This window comes from Petaurus breviceps, unplaced genomic scaffold, assembly GCF_028583685.1.
Source record: "Petaurus breviceps papuanus isolate PSGF00001 unplaced genomic scaffold, PetGlider_PUasm1.0 185, whole genome shotgun sequence".
In the NCBI taxonomy this organism is placed as follows: Eukaryota; Metazoa; Chordata; class Mammalia; order Diprotodontia; family Petauridae; genus Petaurus; species Petaurus breviceps.
The window spans coordinates 29202873-29222949 of NW_027185797.1; the positions used below are offsets into that span (position 1 = coordinate 29202873).

At 43.5% G+C, this 20077-nt stretch overlaps 1 protein-coding gene and 1 long non-coding RNA gene across 5 annotated transcripts in view; one reads left to right on the plus strand and one right to left on the minus strand.

Annotated features, from left to right (window-relative positions):
• The first annotated feature begins 6390 nt into the window (after window positions 1-6390).
• LOC138161773 (uncharacterized) lies at window positions 6391-10775 on the plus strand. Its single transcript, XR_011168461.1, has 3 exons — window positions 6391-6934; window positions 8870-8950; window positions 10733-10775. It is a non-coding gene; the product is annotated as an uncharacterized lncRNA (long non-coding RNA).
• SNX10 (sorting nexin 10) overlaps window positions 8888-20077 on the minus strand; it is a 64848-nt gene continuing 53658 nt past the window's right edge. For all 4 annotated transcript variants that reach the window (XM_069088679.1, XM_069088678.1, XM_069088680.1 and 1 more), the window contains 2 exons: window positions 11271-11486; window positions 8888-10810 (listed from right to left, as the gene is read on the minus strand). In XM_069088679.1, the coding sequence (XP_068944780.1) occupies window positions 10729-10810; window positions 11271-11486 (298 nt within the window). In that variant the 3' untranslated portion in view covers window positions 8888-10728. The remainder of the gene's footprint in view (window positions 10811-11270; window positions 11487-20077) is intronic.

Here is a 20077-nt window from a genome sequence, read left to right on the forward strand (position 1 = left end):
TAGGAAGACAAACATCTCCAATCTGACTACTGCCATCCACCAAAGCCTTCAGTTGTCTGCTTTTGTTAGCCTAGACTTGGCAGAGGTAGGTTTATGAGCTCCAGCCACAGGTGAGTGGGAGTCCTCTCCTAGTCCTACAAATCAAAGAATTTCTTCTCCATTGAGGAAGGTTTTGGAGGCCAAGGCCCTTTGAGGATAGCCATGTGCCCCTGTAATAAAAGTCCTTCAAATTTAACTAAAGAAGTATAATAAGCAACCTCCACCTTCTATGGGGGACCAGATGCTCATATCAAAATCATAGAATATTATAGCTGAAATGGACCTCAGTGATAATAGACCTGATATTTATAGAACCCTTTAAGGTAGGCAGAAAGCTTTATTCATTTGATCAGAAAGGCCTGAGTTCAAATCTAGCCCCAGACACTTCCTAGCTGTGTGACTTTAGGCAAGTCACTTCACCCTGTTTGCCTCAGTTTCCCCATCTGTAAATGAGCTGGAGAAGTAAATGGCAAACCACTTTAGTATCCTTGCCAAGAAAACCCCAAATGGGGTTACTAAGAGTCAGACACAATTGAACTGATTGAACCTGTCAAGTAGGTATGATAGGTTAGAAGGTCACAGATTTAAAGCTGAAAGAACAATCTAGTCTCACCCTTCATTTTACAAATGAAGAAACAGAGGCCAAACCTCGCCCAAAGTGGCCCTGCTAGCTGCTGGCAGACCAGGCCTAGATCCTGATCAGTTCTTCCAGCCCTGCCCACTTCCTCTGGCACCATGATGCTGCACTGATTTATAACCCAGGTAAGCATCTTTCTTACTCTAAGGAGTAAGCAATTGAACACTTTTAGAATTTTTCAAATTACATACCATCCCTTAAAAAAAAAAACTAGCTCTAGGTGAAAGATTAGCCAATCTATACTTACTTGAAAGGTGTTTATAGACACCATTCCCAGTCCTTGCAATGGTTTACTCCAGTTATCTTAAGATTAGAGAGTGCCTCCCCTCCTGACCCCTCTGATGGATATTGTTTATCTTCCCAGTTCCTAAGGATTCCACTAATAACAACCCTCACTCGCCTTCTGCTTTCAGTGTGAGGACAACATGAATAAATTAAAGTGAATGGTTAGAGTTTATCTCGATACATTAATTTAACTTGACCCAAAGCAAGAGACTCATCAACCAAGTAGCCGCAAAGAAATATTTGGACCAAGCATTTCAACCTCGGATCAACCCCTCTTAGACCAAGCTTGAAGGCAGTAACATTCAGAATCTTTCGTTATTTTGTTTAATCCAGTCTTGTTCAAAATAAGTCAGACGTTCACTGGCTGTGGCTTGGAAGCCTTTTTGCTGGAGACAGATTGTCACTGTAACCATGTCTATGTTTCTTGTAAAAGGCTGAAGTCTATTTTCTGTTGCCTATTTCAAAGCATGACATTTACCTTAAAAGCATATTTTAACAGCGGTCAGCAATAAATCTTGTTGGAGAAGTATAGATGAATTAACAACATATTGTTTAGCTACAGCGCGGTCCTTGCTTCTCTTTAAAAGTTGAATCCTTTGGATGAATACACCCGTTACTGCAGACTTCTTTATCAGAGAAAAGAGGCAAAATGTTTTAAATGTGAGACTCTGCTTATCTTCATGTATAAATGATCCCTATGGAAAAGCTGTTGGATTAATTTTATCACACAGTTCAATAGGAAAAAGACCATTCTTGAGAAATAAAAAGCAACCATTTTGGTTCATTTGGGGGACCTGCAGGAACCCAGGAATTTACAGATTATCAAAGCAAAAATGGTGGGGGGTTGATGGGGAGGGAGATGCAGAATCGTAGGTTTACAGATAGAAGGGAGCTATCTAGGCCAGCCTCCTTCTTTAGCAGATAAGGAAACTGAGGCCCCTGGAGGTTAAGTGGTTCCATGAAACTGTTCTGCTACTTTCAGGGCATCATAAGGAGGCTGGACATCAATGATTATTTTTTTATTCATTAAGTATTATGCAACGTGGAAAAGAAGACAGATCAGATTACAGGCGAAGTATTCATTCTGTGACTTCTGGGATTTGTGTGGTCTGACCAGGAGACAGGCAATGTGCTTGAGAGGAGCCCAGTCTCTCTTTCACTATTATGAATTATTCATTTATGGACATGGAATTACAAGAAATCACATTTTCCCCTGGTAAGACTCTTAGACTCTCTCTCTCTCTCTCTCTCTCTCTCTCTCTCTCTCCCTCTCTCTCTCTCTCTCTCTCTCTCTCTCTCTCTCTCTCTCTCCTTCTCTCTCTCTCTTTTGTCTGTCTGTCTGTCTCTGTTTTTCTCCCTCCCCCCTCTCCTTCCCTCCCCTCTCTCCCTCTTCCCTTCCTTTCTCCTCCCCTTCCCCCCCATATAATCCCTCAGTTCCATTTTGCCAACAAGACCAGTCCCTCCCTCCTTTCTCCATCTCCCAAGATGCTTGCACAACCACATCCCCTTATAACTGCATGATCACAATTAATGTATGCTATTGCCTGGCCACACCAGGGCTCCACAGACATATCATCTGGGTGAAGGAGCGTGCCTTCCCCTGGTGCAGGAAGGTGATGTCCTTCCCCGATCCTTTCTTCCTCCCACCCCCGTGGGCCCCACCCCCTGAATCCCACAGAACAGGGCGGCTGATTACAAAGAGGTGGCCTGACTGCAGCAATAGGTCGTCCTCACTAAACCTCACTGTCGTAGAAATTCCAGATGCTACCAGAATAAGGGGCTCAATCCATATTTGCCAGCTCTAATATGAAATCTGTCAGAGCCCAAATTAATGAGTTCCAAATTCCTTACATCACAGTAACAGGTTAAGACTGGTCAATTAATTACAGAAATCCTTCCCGATTCATTGTGTGGCGGAGGCCCAGATCGTGTCTTACACTATTTGATGACACAAGGCCTTTGGGCGCCTGTTGTTTCTAGGAAGGGCCTCCTTTGAATGGAGGCTGCCTGAGATGGCAAAATGTTAAATGTCACACATTAAATTTGCACTTTTTTGTAATTGCTTTTGTTAAAAAAAAAAAATTTTAAGCAACAAACATTGTCGGTGTACAGTACAGAGACTAAGGGCGCTCTGGCTGAATGGAGGGAGATGCCCCAAGGAAGGCGAGTGCCCACCGTTGGCCTCCAGCATTTATCCCTCTATCCCTGTGTCTCTCTTTGAGGAGAGAGGGACATTTGGGAAAAGACACAGGCCATGCGCTAATTGGATCCTGCCATACTTCACGATAAACTAACCCAATCTATGAAAAACCTGGGTTCACCCACAAGATAAATAAAGAGGAGATGATTCATTTTACAAGAGGATGTTTCATTTTACAAAAGCGTTCCAATAAAAACTTCATTAGCTAACTAGCTCCCCCTGGACCGGTGCAATTTACAAAAACATGATTTGTACATGTTTTCGCTTGCGTGCACGTGAGTGTACGCCTTTGTGTTAGAAAGGGATGTGTTCTGCTGCTGGTCTAGTGACTTGTGTGGGCAGCTGTGGCTGAAAAAACTCCCAACTGGCCAGCCCTTCCACAACATATGTTCCTAAAAATCTGGAATTAGAGGGGTCAGAGATCACAGACTGAAAACTGCAAGGGACCTCTGGGGCACCTACTAGTCAATTAGTCAACTGATAAGTATTAATAACAAAAATAAATGTTAGGTAGTATTATTAATACTTATAAGAGCTCACAATGCTATAGCACATATAGCACTTTTATAGGGGAGGAAACTGAGGCAAACAGAGGTGGAGTGACTTGGCCAAGGTCACATAGCTATTAAATATCTGAGGCCCAATCTGAACTCAGGTTTGACTTCGTTTAGTGCCACATCCACTGGCCACAGAGTTCCCCAGAGTAGCGACTATATATACACTTTATAGCCTTAGATACTTGCCAGAGGTAATGACACATCAAGTGGCATGTTGGTGATCACGACATTAGTATGTGTCAGAGATCACACTTGAACATACACACACATTTACTATGGTGTGTGTATACATATATACACACAGACACATATATACCATATGTGCTCTATGTGTGTGTAGGGGGGTGTATAGCTATAGATACAGACATACTATGTATCTATGGTTTAATCACTACAACCATGAAAGGTAGATAATACTATTATTATCTATGTCCCCATGTTGCAGATGAGAAAAGTGAGTTCATGGAAATCAAATGACCTTTGCCTATGGTAACAGATCTCAAGTGGTGAAATGCTTAACAGTCATGGACTTGAATCCTGACTCTGCCCCTTATTTGCCTTTATAAAATTGAACAAATCACTTCTCAGGCTTTCCTCAGTTTCCTCATCTGAAAAATAAAAGGGGTGGGGACCAGATGTTCAGTTTTAGAGTTAGGAATTGTACATTATTTATGATGACTCTGTGTGTGTGTGTGTGTATGTGTGTTCCTTTGCAGGCCAGCCTGGGAGTCGGGAATGACCTAAATTCAAGTCTCCCTCCCACCCCCCATTTAGATATATATTGCCATGTGACTCAGGCCCTCATTTAACCTTTAAAGTGCCTCAGATAATTTCCTAAAACCCTGACATTCTAGAGCCAGTGCTATGGTCATTGGTACAGGAAGTTCCCTCACTAGGGTTCCCTTTATCCATGAAATCACAGGTCCTGACGAAAAAAACCCTAAACCAACTCAATATACAGTATATATTTTATAAGGGCAGAGGGGTGTAGTGGTCTCGAAATTCTTTTGGTCACACACTCCCATCAAAAATTTCTGGATATGCACCTCCAATGTAAGTGTATTTACTTATTTTATATTACACACTTTTGCTAATGTACTAATAGTTATGTACATTATAAAAATTTACACCCCCCCCAAAAAAAGACATTAGAAAAGGATGAGATAAAGATGAAATAATATTTGATCCTGAGGCACTAGGGATCCATACAAGTTTATAGAACCGGGGAGGTGACGAGCTCAGACCTCTGTTTTGTGAAAGTTATGTTGGCACTGTATGAAGATCATAAATTGTAGTTGTCAGGGAAACCCATGAGGAGGCTGTCAGTTGAGAGGGGATGAGGGTCAGAACTAAGAGGGGGGCTGTGTTCATGGAGAGGAGAGAAGGGGCCCCCTTTGCCACCAGTGCAGGCGGTTAGGCTGCCCCCCCACACACACACACACACCCAGTCAGAGAACTACAAATCAGACCTGAGATGCTAGTCTGTACCTGGGCTCCGAGGTTCGGAAAGATGAGTTCCCTAAACACCACTTGGGTCCTCTACATATGTGTGCGTTCTGTGTTCTAATGTGCAGATCGACAGTGAAATGGAGATATAGAAATACACATAAGTGAAAAGGGGCTGGGGCTAGAATTGGGCCTCAGTCACGGTTTTCTTACCGCCCTCAAGCCCAAGCAATGACTCCCACAGCAGTCATGCGTGGGGGCAGCGGGGGCGCTGGCCACCCGCCGCCGAGCCCGTATCGCGAGCGCCCCCAAACGGCAGCCAGTCCCAAGGCTACATTGTAGCCAAGTACAAAGGGGCCTTCCGGTGAAGGCTTTTCCTGGGCGGGCTGCACGGTCCCCGCACTGAACCAGCTACAACCCCGCTCCCTCCGGGAAGCCAAATCAAGATCTTTCTGCAAAGTGATCCGCTGGCGGGTCTCCAGCCAGGGGTGATTCTCGCGTTCGGTAGCGGCCCCAGCGGGAGGCCAAAGGAAAGGCGGGGTCCCGGGAACGGCCTGGGCGGGTGGGCAGGCTTTTGCACCGGCATGAGTACAGAGTGGGCACCCTGCGGAAGGCTGTGGATTTCCGGCCCCAGATTTAAGGCCTTGGGCTCTCAGACCTGACCCTAGAGACCAGAGCACTACTGGAAGTCGGGGCCTGCTTCCGTTCCCCCCGGCCCCGCCCCGGCGCCCGCGAAACAAAGAGCTTCTGCGGAACCAGGAATAGGGCATCCGCCCCTACTGGGCCGGAACAGGCCGGGCGGCCTCCCCGTCCCCGCCGTGCGCGGCACGCGCACGCACACACAAAGGCGTGCCATTGTACCCCCAGACCCAGAGAGACAAAAGCGCGTGCACACGCACACGCACGCAGCCACACACAGAATCCCACGAACGCGCGCACGCACAGACCTACAAACATGGAAGCCGCCTAGGAAAGGCTTGTGCCCAACTGTGCCCAGATGCGGTCGCAGACACTCATCATCACTGACGCACAGACGTGCAGACACGACACTCGCAGTCACACACACGAGTGCACGCGCACAGCTTCACACACCCACTGCGTAGACGCGGTGAAGTTCGCCGGCCGCACAACGCCGCTTTTTTAGTAAATAAACGAGTCTTTCTCCCACCACAAAACGTGGAGACAGGTGGGGCCTCCTTCCTTCTTACTGGTGATCATTAAAGTCCTTTCCACCCCCAGATAGGACTGCAGGGAGGGGAGAAGGGAGAAGCATCCCAAGCCACAGCCAGCACCACCCCGCTCCCTGGTTCTCAGCCGAATGGGGTTTAGTCCCGGACAAGGAGGCTTGCTAGGCCTGGGTTTTTATGCAGCCGGGGCTCGGGGCCCGCACTCAGCCTGTCTGCGCAGTAAATTGCTGTCTTTTTGTGGACGTGGTTGTTCACACTCCTTCTCCCCCCCCTCCCCTTTTTGTTGCGGTTGCTATGGGTTACCAGGGCGGTTGCCATGGGTTACCGGACCAAGGCCGGCTGCCTGGTTACCTGACAAACAGTCCCCGCAGCCCAAGCCTGCTGGAGACAGTGCATACTGCAAGCCAAGGCTGGGGAGGAGGGGAGGAACGCGCGTGTGCGGGGCAGAGAGAAACACGCAGAGAGAGCGCGTGAGCGTGTGCGCAGGCCACTGAGACAGAACCCTGCACCCAGTCACAGTGTGTTTGCAGCTTCAGGAAAACTACTGCAAGTGGGTGGGGGGGAGCTATAAAGAAGGCCGGAGGTAAGAAGCTAGCCAGAAACGCTGCTGGAGATGCTGCCCGGCCTCTGGCTGCAGAGTCAGGGGCGTTGGCAAGGGGGACCAAGGAGGGAGGAGGGGAGCTTCCTCTCGGGCTCGCTACCGAAAGTGTCCAGACACCAGAGTGTAAATGCACGGGTAAAGGAGGCTTCGTCCTGGGATTTTTTTCCTTTTTTCGATACAGTTCAGGGTTTAGGAGGCAGAGGAATTTTGCAGCAAAAGGAAAGGGTCGTGGACGAGCAGAGCTCAAACTGCTAAATCAGTTCTGTCCAGTGAGTGCACTTGTCAGGACAAGGAGGAAGAAAAGTTTCCTGCAAGAAAAGGGAGATCAACAGTAGGGTCTGCCTTCAGAGGGCAATGGTGCCTTGGGGCTCTCCTTCTGCAGGAGGGACCCAGAATTGTAAACAGTGGCTTTTTTTTTAAGGCAGCGTTGGTTACCTTATTTACATATTTTTCAAATTCTCATCACCATCATACAAACTGTAATCATTTCTTACGAGTTTTGTTTTTTGGTTTTTTGGGGGGTTTTTTGTTTGTTTGTTTTTTGGTGGGGAGGTTCATTGGAGGGACGGCGGTGCTTGGTCAAATTGTCGCTAAAAACTTAAAATTCCAGGAAGCATTGGTTCGGGAGGGGTTTTTTGTTGTGGTGGGTTTTTTTTTTTTTATGTAAAAACTTGATTCCAGTCCCTCTACCCAATAAAATCAGCAAACAACAATTTTTTTTTTTCCCCAGAAAAACATATTTCCACCCAGGACCTGGCTGCAAAGGGTGCATTGTGTTCAAAATGTGACAACAAAGTAATTTGAGATGTTAAGGATGTTCAGTTAGAAAGAATAAGGAGCCAGGGGTTGGGGGGAGGGAGGATGGTGGGGGTCATTTCTGTCTTAAATATTTAAAGGCCTATCTTGCATACCATTTAGGCTCAAGGGCTGAAAAGGTCCTTGTAGTTTGATTATGGTGCATCTTCAGGGAGATAAAGAAGATTATTTCCAAATAAAACTAAAATGACTGTTAAATATACTTCCAGAATTGGGATTAAATTTGCCTTTTTTATTTATAAGAACTGCTGAGGAAATCTGCCTCCTCTCCTTCCCAAATGTATGTTTGTATGTATTTATGCAATATAATGTGAATTAGTCTTGGAAAAAACTGCCACACTGGCAAGACCTTTCTCAATGGACATTGCTTTTAAATGCTTGTGAGATTAAAAATAACAAACTCCTTCCTTGTAGCATTTTCCTTTTGGTAGCAATTTTAAAAGCGTAACATTTTAAAGAAGAACATTAATTATTATCCTAAATGTAGAACTTTTGAATAGAGTAACAGGTCTTTGAATTTCGTGGTGGAAACCTTCAAGTTCCAAATAAAGCAATTAAAAGGAAGGGTGGGGAGTAGAGAAGTATCACCTTTAAAAAAAAAATCCAAATATCTAAGATAATAATAGCTAGGCACTACTACTCCCAGCAAACTATAAAACATTTTCAAGTATTTGACATTTGCCTTTTTTATATTTATTTTTTAAATAAAAATTTAAATAAAAATCACTAAATGGTACTTATTCTCTATAAGTTACCAAAAATGTTTTTGCCTCCATGGAAAGGTTTATATGGAATCAATTCAGGTGAGTAAGAATGCCAACAAAGATTTCAACAAAGCAGGGAAATGGGGGGGGGGAGGTTAAGTTCAACAGAACTGCTATTTTAGATCCAAATTCATGAAACTGACAGGAAATAAGTTATTTAGTCGATCTGTGTTTGGAAATCAAAACAACCGAACCAAAAATAATATCCCCAAACTTTAGCTATAAAAGAACCAATTGGGGAAACTAAATTCAATTTGCCACCATTCTTTAGGTAATTTGAAAAAGCAAAAAATAAATAAAGATCTCAATGAAAAAATGAATTTTTTTTCTTTCTCAGAAATAAACCAGACCAGACTAGATTTCTTCACATTTAATTTAGGAACAAAAATCCACTGAATCACACGGAACAAATTACAAGGTAGACATTTTGATATTTATGTTACAAGATCTAAAAATAACATTAAAATTTATGGATGATCACGTTTTCAAAAAATATTCCAAAAGTGAGTAGATTGTAAATTCAAACATGTATGGCTAAGAAAAATAAATAAATAAACCTAATACCTAGATGGCAAGCCACCCCCTCCTTTTTCTCTTACCCCCATGCCGTTACCAAGGTGATTAGAAAAGCTCTTAAATCTTGGGGGGTTTTCCCCCCTGGTTTTCAATTAATGGCTCTCCCATGATGTAGGAACAAGCCTCAGGTAGTAAATCAAGATCCTAAGCAAAATCTAATAACTTGAACCAAACAAGAAAGCAAGACAGCAAAATTAAGAGAATGATTCTTGTCTTAGTTTTTTTTGTTCTGTGTTGTACTTTCAATACAATCCTTTGACCCCCATTAGGAGTTTATTAACAATAGAATAACAAAAATACTCCTGAAATTAGTTACCTTTTGCAAGCATCTTCCACCAGCTCCAGGAGGAAAAGCCAAGAGAAGCAACAAGTTACTTCCATTTCTTTGTAAATTATCTTCTTGCCAGTTTCTGAGAATGGAAACTGATTACTTTGTGCAATTGGACAAGGAAGAAATTTGGATAATTATCTTATTAAAGTGCTATGTCAACAGAAAGTTATCTAAGGATATATTTTACTAGGCTGAAACATTTTGCAAGTGTAACCTTAAAGGGAGTAAGGGAATCGATCCTTTTTTTTTGTTTTTAATGCATAATCAATTAGCTAATTTTATTTCCTAAACCAGCAGAATACTTTTTGGTAAACATTGCCTTTATCTTGTTTTTAAGACCTGTCTTTCCATTTAGTGAAGAAATGAGTAACAATCCCTAGAAATACTGAGAAATTTCAAGTGAAGAAATGACACATTTTGAAAGAAAATAAATGAATCTCTGTTTGTCAAATGCAAAATAAAAGTTGATGATCTCCAAATCTAAGGCTTAGGCTGATCCTTGATTATGAAGATATTTTGCTAGGTCTGAGGAGACATTAGTTGCCATATTTATTTGAATTTGCACTCTTGAGTAAAAAGTATTTTAATACTGGTCTATGTTCCTAAGCTGTGTGTTCTATCTGGGTGCACGATGAATAGCAGGCTAGAAAGCTGAGAAGCCCTAGCTAGTACTGAGTCAACCACACATTCACACTAACATCCCAGTTTTTTCCTTGTATAGGGGACGGAGCCACATAATATCAGCAAATCTTCCTAATCCACTGCAACGGGTTATGGTCCTTGCTAGAATAGGACCTGCAAAATTCTAGAACAGGTTTCAAGTCTGTTTAAAGTGACATGCTAATGTAGGGAAAATGCAATATCCTGATTTTAAACTATGTTTATGTACCAAGTAGATTTTTTAATTGCACAAAGCCAAAGCTTTAGCACACACAAGTTGAAATTCACACCTATATATTAATGTAAATTCCTATCAGAGCAGGAGCTAATTTATCAATCATTCTTATCCTGAAAATTCCGTATTAGCCATTTTACTAACTCATAGCCAAGAGAGTTTTCCTTCCCCTCTGCCTTGACCAAAATAAGTCAACATAAACCCCTGAACTGGAAACCATTAATGAACTTTAAAAAAAAAGGGGGGGGGGGGGCAACAGCTTTGAGAACACACCACCAATCATGTCTCCCTGACAGAAGTGCTTTATATAGGGAGGTACTATTGTGAACCAACCCTGTCTTTATGACATGGGCATAATTTCCTATTACTAAGATAGTAACATAAAAATTATTTTTCAGGATTCTTGAAGAGCTGGGTTTGTTTTACATCCATGTGGACTGCTGTCTTTACAACTGTGACCAAGCCCGGAGGATGAACTGCAAAAAAAAAAAGAAAGAGAAAAAAATAATAAAAAGAGGAAATTGGTTTTCACAACACACTCAAAGGCTGAGTAACAGAGGAGAACTTTAATTATCTCCAGTCACAAAGAGAGACAGGAAATTTGGACTTTTAATTAGCCATTTGGAGTGCAGTTGGATATTTTTTTAGCTAGATAATTTAAACGCGAATAATTCAAGTCTGACTAAATGAAATTCACATAATCAGAATGCAGATAATTGAATTTCTACTGCATTCATTAATTCAGTGTGGAGGTGTGTGTGAAGACTTCTATGATGAGCTGTCACAGCTCAATAAAATCTCAGTCAATTAATTTTTTCATTATCTTAGTATTACATCAACAAAAAAGTGAAGAGTGTGAGTGTGTCTGTACACAAATATGTGGAATGTAAATACACATACACACATAATATATGAAAAATGAATGTAACAAAGTACCTTTCTGAGCCATACTCTATAGAATTGTCTTTTTTCCCCCCTTCGTCATCTTCTTCAGGGAAACGTCTGTTTGAAGAAGCAAACTTATGAATTGCTTCAGTAACAGAATATCTTGTCTGTCCAGAAACACAGGCCTCAATATCTTCAGAACTTAAGTGACTCTGTAGGAAGAGGTGAAGTCTGCTGTCCGAAAGCAAAAGAGCATTTTGTAGGATCCTATTTAAAAATAGACACACATAAGGTTGGGAGACTGGAATGGATGATTGTATAGCCTGAAGAAGAAAAACATTTTTTAAAATATGAGAAAGATCAAATCAGCTAGACCTATAATTAAGGTAGATACCTATTGAGGTGATGTTAGCATATGTTAACTTTTATTAAATTATTTGGAATTTTAGGTGAGTAAAAACATGAAGCTAATAGAGAAAGACATCTGTTATAAGAATAACTCCAAGGGCATTTCTGCAATTTACCCATCTGCCACGGCTGTGTGGAGCAATTACAGAAATATTTTGCTTATATAATCATAGAAATTTATCCTCCTTTAAAGAAGTTTTTAAATGGCTAACCACTAGCTCAACTCAGTGATCTTTACTGGTTAGACTCCTGAAACATCAAGTTTCTCAAGGACACTTAGTTTAAAACAAAGATGCATGAATAATAGGATGCCTTAAATTTAGATGCGTTTTACAAATTTGCTTTAACGTATAAGATAAATGTATATACTTAGATATGGATATATAAAGTCTGGTTTAAGTACGATTTTTAAAATAATCCTAAATTTGAATTTCTCACATATCTTTACCTGCATCAGGATATGGGTTGTTAGAATCAGCAACCTAATTTAAGGATTATTTCTTTCACTAAACATGTGGCTAGAATCGGAGGCACCTAGGTCTGTCAAGTTAAACCTCCGACATTGAAGACAGATTTGTCCAAAGATTCTAACTCTCGAATCAAAATTATGTTTTGAGAAGATTACTACATACATACTAAATTCCAACCGAAGAGTAACCATAGTTGTATTATAATGGTGGACCCTCTGTTTGGGAAACACACTTCCTCTGATTTGACAATTCATGTAAACCTAAACACTGTCACCTTTTACACAAGCTTGGGAAGGTATGGGTTTGATCTTTGATGCATTGTTCGATGATATGTGAATTTCCTGTAACTGACATAAGACAGGAGCCGGCAACACCGAATTAAGTGGCCAGAATTAGTGCTGTCCAAAATCCAAAGACAGTCTTGGGGAATTACAGAACTTTACAGCCAACTCTATGAAATACAGATTTTTCCCCATCAAACAAAATGGACCTGATTTTTTCTCTGTTTTTGGAGACTTGACTAGATGTGGAGGGAGCGCATGGCGTTTATTTTTATCTCCTTAAAAATCTAGGGTTATCAATATGATGGAAAGACTCCATTTATTTAGACTCGTGTATGAAATAGAGAGATAGAGATGTCTATATATAGCTCAAAATGAGATAGCCCAGACCAAATGATATAATAATTGTTGAGCATTTAACAATGTGCCTGGCACATAGTAAGGGCTATGTAAATGTTAGCTAATATGCCTAGACATGTGTACATGTGTATTATATGAATAAATATATTTTTTCTTTTGAAGACAAGCTTTAAGCCTATGCATCCTGTAAGGAAATGACATTTGCACATCTGCAAGTATGTTCATGTGTTTACTATGTTAATGTGAGTGTTGAAATGTATATATGATATGTACACAGGGGTGAATGTGTATGTGTGCATGTACATAGATTGTGTGGCCATGCACACAGACACGTGAACTATGAGTGTAGAGACTGTGATAATGTGCCTCTGCCTACACTTACCCCCATACCTCATATATTAACATATTTTGTATATATGTGTACACAGGTACACTTCATTTTTTTTTAAGCAATTGGGGTTTAAGTAACTTGCTCAAGGTTACACAGCCAGGTGTTTCTGGGTGGGTGCTAAGTGTCTGAGCCCAGATTGGATCCCAGGTCATCCCAACTCTGGGCCCAGTGCTCTTACTCATTGTGCTACCTGGCCGCCCCTGCATTTTTTTAATACTGTGCTTTGCTAGGTCCTTGTATCTCCAAAGGATGTGGCATGTACATTTATTTAAACATGTATGTGAACATACTTAGCAAAGCATCATATCAAACAAAAAAAAAAAACAAGCAGAACCCCCCACACACACCCCACACAACCCTACAGATTCCCTCCACAAACAAAATGAGCCAGGTTTCCTTTTCCAGGCCGGGTCCCAAAAGAATTTCTATGCAGCACAAGTTTCAGGCAAACCAAAGGAGACTAAGGGGTTGATAATTTTTAAACATGACATTTCCAAGCCAGAGGTCTAAGTCATTCCTCCTTGGCATGCCCTCCCACCCACTCTGCCCCTCCCCCCTCCCCCCCAAAAAAATACAACTAACGTTCTCATTCCATGAAAAAAACGGCACACAACACCCAGCACTAGCCACTATCCTCAGTCTGACTCCACTCAGAAAGTTTGCTTTCTGCATTTGCAAATAACTCTCATGCATTAAATATTTCCAACGAGGAGGAGCTCGTCCAGGACTCCGCCCATCCCAATAAACTTTTCTGTTCTGGGCGTGGGGAGGGCCGTGGGGGTGGGGGGCAGTTTCACTCAGGGCTTCCTGCCCCTCACTCCCAGTCCCTTCCTGCCCGCCAGCCCGGGGATAAGTAACTCTTCCTGAGATTGTACTTACTTCTTTGTTGCTGTTGGAAATGTATTTTATTTTCTTTATAAAATAATGGGCAATCTTTAAAATTGATTTCCGATGGTTTGAGGCATTACGCCACAGGAGTAATGAGCACTAATGTCAATGATATCGGACACAAATTCATTTTGGCTTTATTTCATGTCTAAAGCAATTCGCCCAAGCCTTGAACTGCTCAAGCGCCGTTATTAACTTGCGAGCAAGCTAACACATGGGAGCAGCCAGCGAAGGCGATAAGAGCCGGCCTGAGCCGAACCTCAAGGCTACTGTCCCTTTTCTCCGGCTATAATTCAATTTCCAATTTTACTTTACATTGGACTCATTAGTCCACGGTTTTCTTTCCTGCTTAATGGCGCCACCTGGAGGGCAGAGCGGAGAGGCGCCAGAAGGCTCCAGCCGCGGTCTGCGAGGCCCTGGCCGGGCGGGGCGGGAGGAAGAATGCTAAAACCCTCCCGAGGACACTTTTCGGAAGCAGCTGTGTCCCGGGCCGTCCGAAGCGGCTCCATCTGCTGGGCACGAGGCTGGCTTTGGAGAACACTGCCAGGCCTGGAGTGCTGGGACGTGTCATTTTTAAATAAAAAAAAAAAAAGCAGACAAACTTCCTCTCTTTTTTATGGGATCAGGAAAAAAAAAGCATTCTGCGGCGGGATTACTAGGGAAAAGGAAATGGGCATTCACCAGTGGTCCAGCAGGCACCAGTATAGCCCACTCCTTCCTGCCACGCTTCCCTTAATTTGGGCAAGCTGCCCTTCAGATCCCCCATCCTTCGGCCTAAACCAATCTGCATCCAATCCAAAGAACCTGCTATATGCAGCCCGTTGTGCTGGGGGATACAAAAATAAAATGATCCACTGGAAAGAGGCCTGCTTTGGGAAGTCAGAAGTCTAAGATCAAATCCTTTTATTCAATTTATTAATCAAACCCTTTACAGTTTTCGTGACCTTCCCCTCCTTGCCTCAGTTTCCTTATCTATAAAATGAACAGGTTGGATTAGAAGGCCTCAGGGGTCCCTTACAGCTTTAGAACTATGAAAGTATAAAAAAAAAAATTAGACCTTCCTTCCTTCAAGGAACTAACACTCTTCTGGGGGTGGGGGTAGCAGCAGGTAGAATGGATACAGCCAGCCGACAAACATAAGTCTGACCATTCATGGGCGCTAGATGCTGAGGATACAAAGACCGCCTGCCTTCAGGCAGTCTACATTCTTCAGGGTGGAAGAGAGGCCTCCAGCCTTAAACAGATGTGAAGACATGATTACTCAGTGAGGCAGACAGGGTCAACAACCAAGGGGGATGAGTCAAGTTTTCCCATAAGATGTGACCTGTGCTTGGGGGTGCTGAATAACACTAGACATCCTCAGAAAACTGAAGTGCTTTACACTTAACATTTAATGGGGAGACTCTAAACGATTTTAATATATGTCTAAAGTCTCCAGTGGAATAAGGATTTTAAACAAACAATGGCTATTCTAAACAAATCTGCTTCACAAAATACATTTACAATGTAATACTAAGGAAGAGGCTAGGTGGCACAGTGAATAGAGCACTGCCCTGGAGTCAGGAGGACCTGAGTTCAAATCCAGCCTCAGACACTTAACACTAGCCATGTGACCTTGGGCAAGTCGCTTAACCCCAATTGCCCTACCCTCCCCCCTCCAAAAAAACACAATTTAATACTAAGAATCAGCACTTTTCCAGAAAGAAGGAACAAAAAAAGTAACTGGAGCTCATCCAGAAAGCCATTTGTAACTTGCCTCTCAAACCTTCATTTTGAATGCCTCTCAGGGAGAGAGGCAGGGACACTGGGAAATGCAGGTGATGTTAAAACAGAAGACATACAAAACAGTTAAGTTATTCCTTTTGCTTCACAAGTTGAAGCTGTACAGAGACAAAGCATTTCCCCCCTTACACTGGACAGCCTGAAATCTGGTTTTCCTCACTGTGATTTTATTAGGTGCATTATACACACACAGTTCTAATGGAACGCACCTCTGGGCTGCCTCATGATTTCCAGTGTCTCTTGGAACCTGGCCTAATAATAGTTGCCCTTTTGGACAGGGGGAAAGGTTAACTGTTGTATTTGGGCTGTCTAAGAAACAACAAATTGACTGTCTTGTTTGCGTGCAATCATGAAAGAAAGAAAGCAAACTTGGTGAGAATCACTGAAAATATCCATGATCTGTGTTCTGGTGCCCTCTATTGAACACAGACTTCAGATAGGAAAGGGGAAGATGTTTCATCAGGGTCTTCTGAATCAAGCAGGTGAACTGAGCATGGGGGCAACATTCATAGTGAGAAGAAGATGTGATGGCAGGCCTGGATTCAGCAAGTAGGACCCCTACAGCTTCAAACATATGATCCTATTCAGCTACATAAACCAAGAGACCCTTGGAAACAGACAACACTGACCAATGCCAGGCCTAGGCAAGGTTGGTGGGAGATGCCAGCTCACTGCTTTGCCCCTGCCTTCATCAGCAGGTCGCCTAACATCTCTGACTTCTGGGAAGTAGAGGTTATAATTACCGAGCTTACCAAATGACACCAGACATTCAAATCAGGCAGTGACATGGGACAGTGGGGAGAGAGAGAACTAGAGATGGAGACAGGAAGACATGAGTTCAAATCCAGCCTCACACAGTAATTAGCAGTGTGACCCTGAGCAAGTCATTTCACCTTTGTCTGACTCAGTTTCTCCATCTGCTAACCAGGTATAATAATAGCACCTAATTCCAGAGTCATTGTGAGGATTCAGTGAGATAATATTTGCAATCCTTAGAGTGTTATCTATAAATGGTAGCTATTAGATCATGCATGTAAAGTGCTTTGCAAAAGCATGAAGGCAGGGGCAGCTAGGTGACAGAGTGAATAGAGCACTGGCCCTGGAGTCAGGAGGACCTGAGTTCAAATCCAGCCTCAGACACTTAACACTTACTAGTTGTGCGACCTTGGGCAAGTCACTTAACCCCAACTGCCCTGCCCTCCCCCCTCCAAAAAGAAACGAAAAGCATGAAGGCATTGCATCAAAGTAATATTATTACTACCAGAAACAAAAGAAAGCTGCCTAAGGCCCCAAGAGCAGACTTTTTGCGAAGAACCCCCCTCCATAGTGTTTCATTCTATAACTTTCCCATCATCTAAATAATAGAGTAATTTTTTTTTACATTTAATCACTGGAAGGAAAAAAAAAACATGCCATCTTACATGTTATATATGTGGGACACAAGAATTTTTACTTCAAAAACAAACCCAACAACTAATTGTACTGGAGAAATGTAGGAACCATGACAGTCACTGCCTTTTAAGGTCTGCCAGAATCCTGGGAGTCAGTTACTTAGTGGCCATAATTGTCCCCATTTTACAGATAAGGAAACTGAGGCTTGCACGGTGGCTTCCCCAGTGAGGAAGTATCAGAGCAAATCTAGGCACTGCCCTTTTTACTCTACCAGAAGAGATTTCCAAAAATGTCCCTATCGTGATTTAATAGTCATTAAATGAATAATTTGACACGAATTTTAATGCCCCTGGCTTTCATGAGGAGGTGCTTGTGGTAAGAGTGTTTTTTCTATCTCCTGTAGTCCTCTGTGGACACCAATTTGGCAGGGCGATGATGGAGCAGAGAGGGCCACACTTGGAATTCTGCCCCTTAGTGGCTGTGCAACTGTGGGGAAGTCACATCAAGTTCTGAGGTCAGTTTCAGTTCCCTCATCTGTGAAATGGGAATCATCTTGTGAGGGGGACCTATGGTACCTAACAGGGGTGATAAGCCTCAAATAACAAAAAGCGTGCAAAACATTGTGTGAGCCATAACTGACTTATCTGTAAAAGCCCGCTACTACGACTGCTGCTATTGTCACTGGACCTGTACAGATCTGAAGAGGACTTTGTTTCAAAGATGGCTAGAATGTAGCGATGTAGCAAGAATGGTCTTCCTCCAGGGGAATGGCCTTTGGAATACAAATCTGTTGGGGAAGATCCAGCTATCTGGCTAATGCTTTAGGTTTGCAGCTTTGGGAGCCAACATTTTTAAAAACAGATCCATAAGCACATTTTAATGTATCTAATAATAACATCCATATATATATATATATATGTATGTATTATATCCCCATCAGGTTCCGCCCACACCTGATATGACAATGACTGTTCTATTGACTTATCTGAATACATATCCTTTCCCCTGAGTGGACTGTAAGCTACTCGAGGGCAGACGTTCCTTTTATCTCTCTATCCCCAGTTCACTACTCAGTACACAGAACAGGAGCTTAATGAATGTTTGTTGAATTGAGATTTATAGTTTCTCTGATGTAGGGATAGAGAACATCTTTCCCCTCTCAGACCTGCAAAAGCCTAAGCCTTCACTTGGGCAGATCCACTGAGGGATGGAAAGCAGGGTGTGATCCCTGACCCAAACCCCAGGACAAGGCCTCCACAGAGGAGGATCCCTCCAAACATTCTCCTCCTGACCCCTGACTTCCAACAGACAGACCAAAGAGAAGCAGCTCCCAACTGTCCCCACCCCAACAAGCATGTAAGCCCTTGTCAACAGCCCCTTGCCCAACTGGACTGGGGAAAGCCAGTGGTGGGTAGGTGGGTAGGTGGCTCCTGTCCAGCAGATGAACAGGGTCTTTAAGGAAAGACTTGCAGCCATGAAGACTACACCTTGAGCCCCAGACCCAAATGGAGACAAGGGGCAATGGGAAGGCTTCAATAGAAACAATCTGTATCCAGAAAAGTAAAGACACCATACACAGAACATAAAGGCAAAGTAACTTTCTTGGAGGGAGAGACAGAACACTGAAGGGGGAGAGGCCTCTATGTTCTTATGAGGTGCATTAAAATGTGGGGAAAGGGAGTGGGGGAGGGGCCTTCTATGTCAACAAAGGGCTGTCCTAACACACCATGATGATGAGGGTTTGCAGGGACTCAGCCTGCTGACTGTCTGTCTCTGACTTGCTCCTCTGGTCCCCTCTCTACCTTCTCCCCTCTTTTTACCTTCTTTTCTCCCCCCCCCCCCAGTTCCCCTCTATTCATCCATGGCTTGGATGTGTCCTCTTCTAGGGACTGGACCCCCACCCCCATCAGCTTATACAAAACCAGAGTGGGAGCCAGACTTGGTGGGAAGCATCATTATAATCCTGGCTACAAAGAACAGCTCTGTTTAATTTAGAAAAGGCAGTGTGGTCCGGTAGACAGCGAGCTGGCCTCTGAGACAGGAAGACTGGGGCTCAAACCACCTCCACCACCCCGCCTTCCCCCAGGGATACATCCTGGCTGCTCCCCCGGCCAAAGACAGGCACGGCAGCCCTGTTTTCCTGGTACCCACAGAAGCCAGGGCAGCCTGGAGCCGGCTGGTGCCAAGCCCCCACATCCTGAGCCATTCCATTTCCCTGCTGGGCTCAGGGGCCTGCAGCGTCTCTGCCCCAGGGAAGGCAGCTCTGGATTGCTTCTGTCCCTCCCAAGGCCTGCAGGATCTGAGGCCTGCTCCTGGGCTCTGCGGAAGCACGTGACCCAGGCTGCCTGGGCGGCTCTCCATGACGAAAAGCCTCAGAAAGGAGAAAAGAAAACCAGAGCACGCCCAAGGTGTTATGAGCCTGAGTCACCACGAGGTGGCGCTCCAATACAGGACATAAATAGACTCTTTTTTTTACACGTTCAGAAGGAGAACCCAGAGCTGAAAGGGACCTCAGACCTAGAACCTGAATGGAAACCGAAACCTGCCAAGGGGCAGTCATTCCCCCTCGGCCCCCCAGGGAGCGGAGCTGCAGTAAACCCTTACATTCCTGTGACCCTCCCTTTGACAATGGCACCGCCATTCCAAACAGTCGATTTATGAATCTCCTAAAATGCTCCCAACATAAAACAGGCACTGAGGCTGCAGAAGCTAACACAGAAAGAGCCCAGGCCACGGAGGGGCTGAATTCAAATCCCCCAGAGATGTTTCTGGCTTCTTACTTAGGCTGAGCTGGCCTCAGTTTCCTCATCACTGCACTAGGCAACTTCCTGGGTCCCTTTCAGTTCTAAATGTACATGGTCCTAACTTTAGGGATTTCTTGGTAAA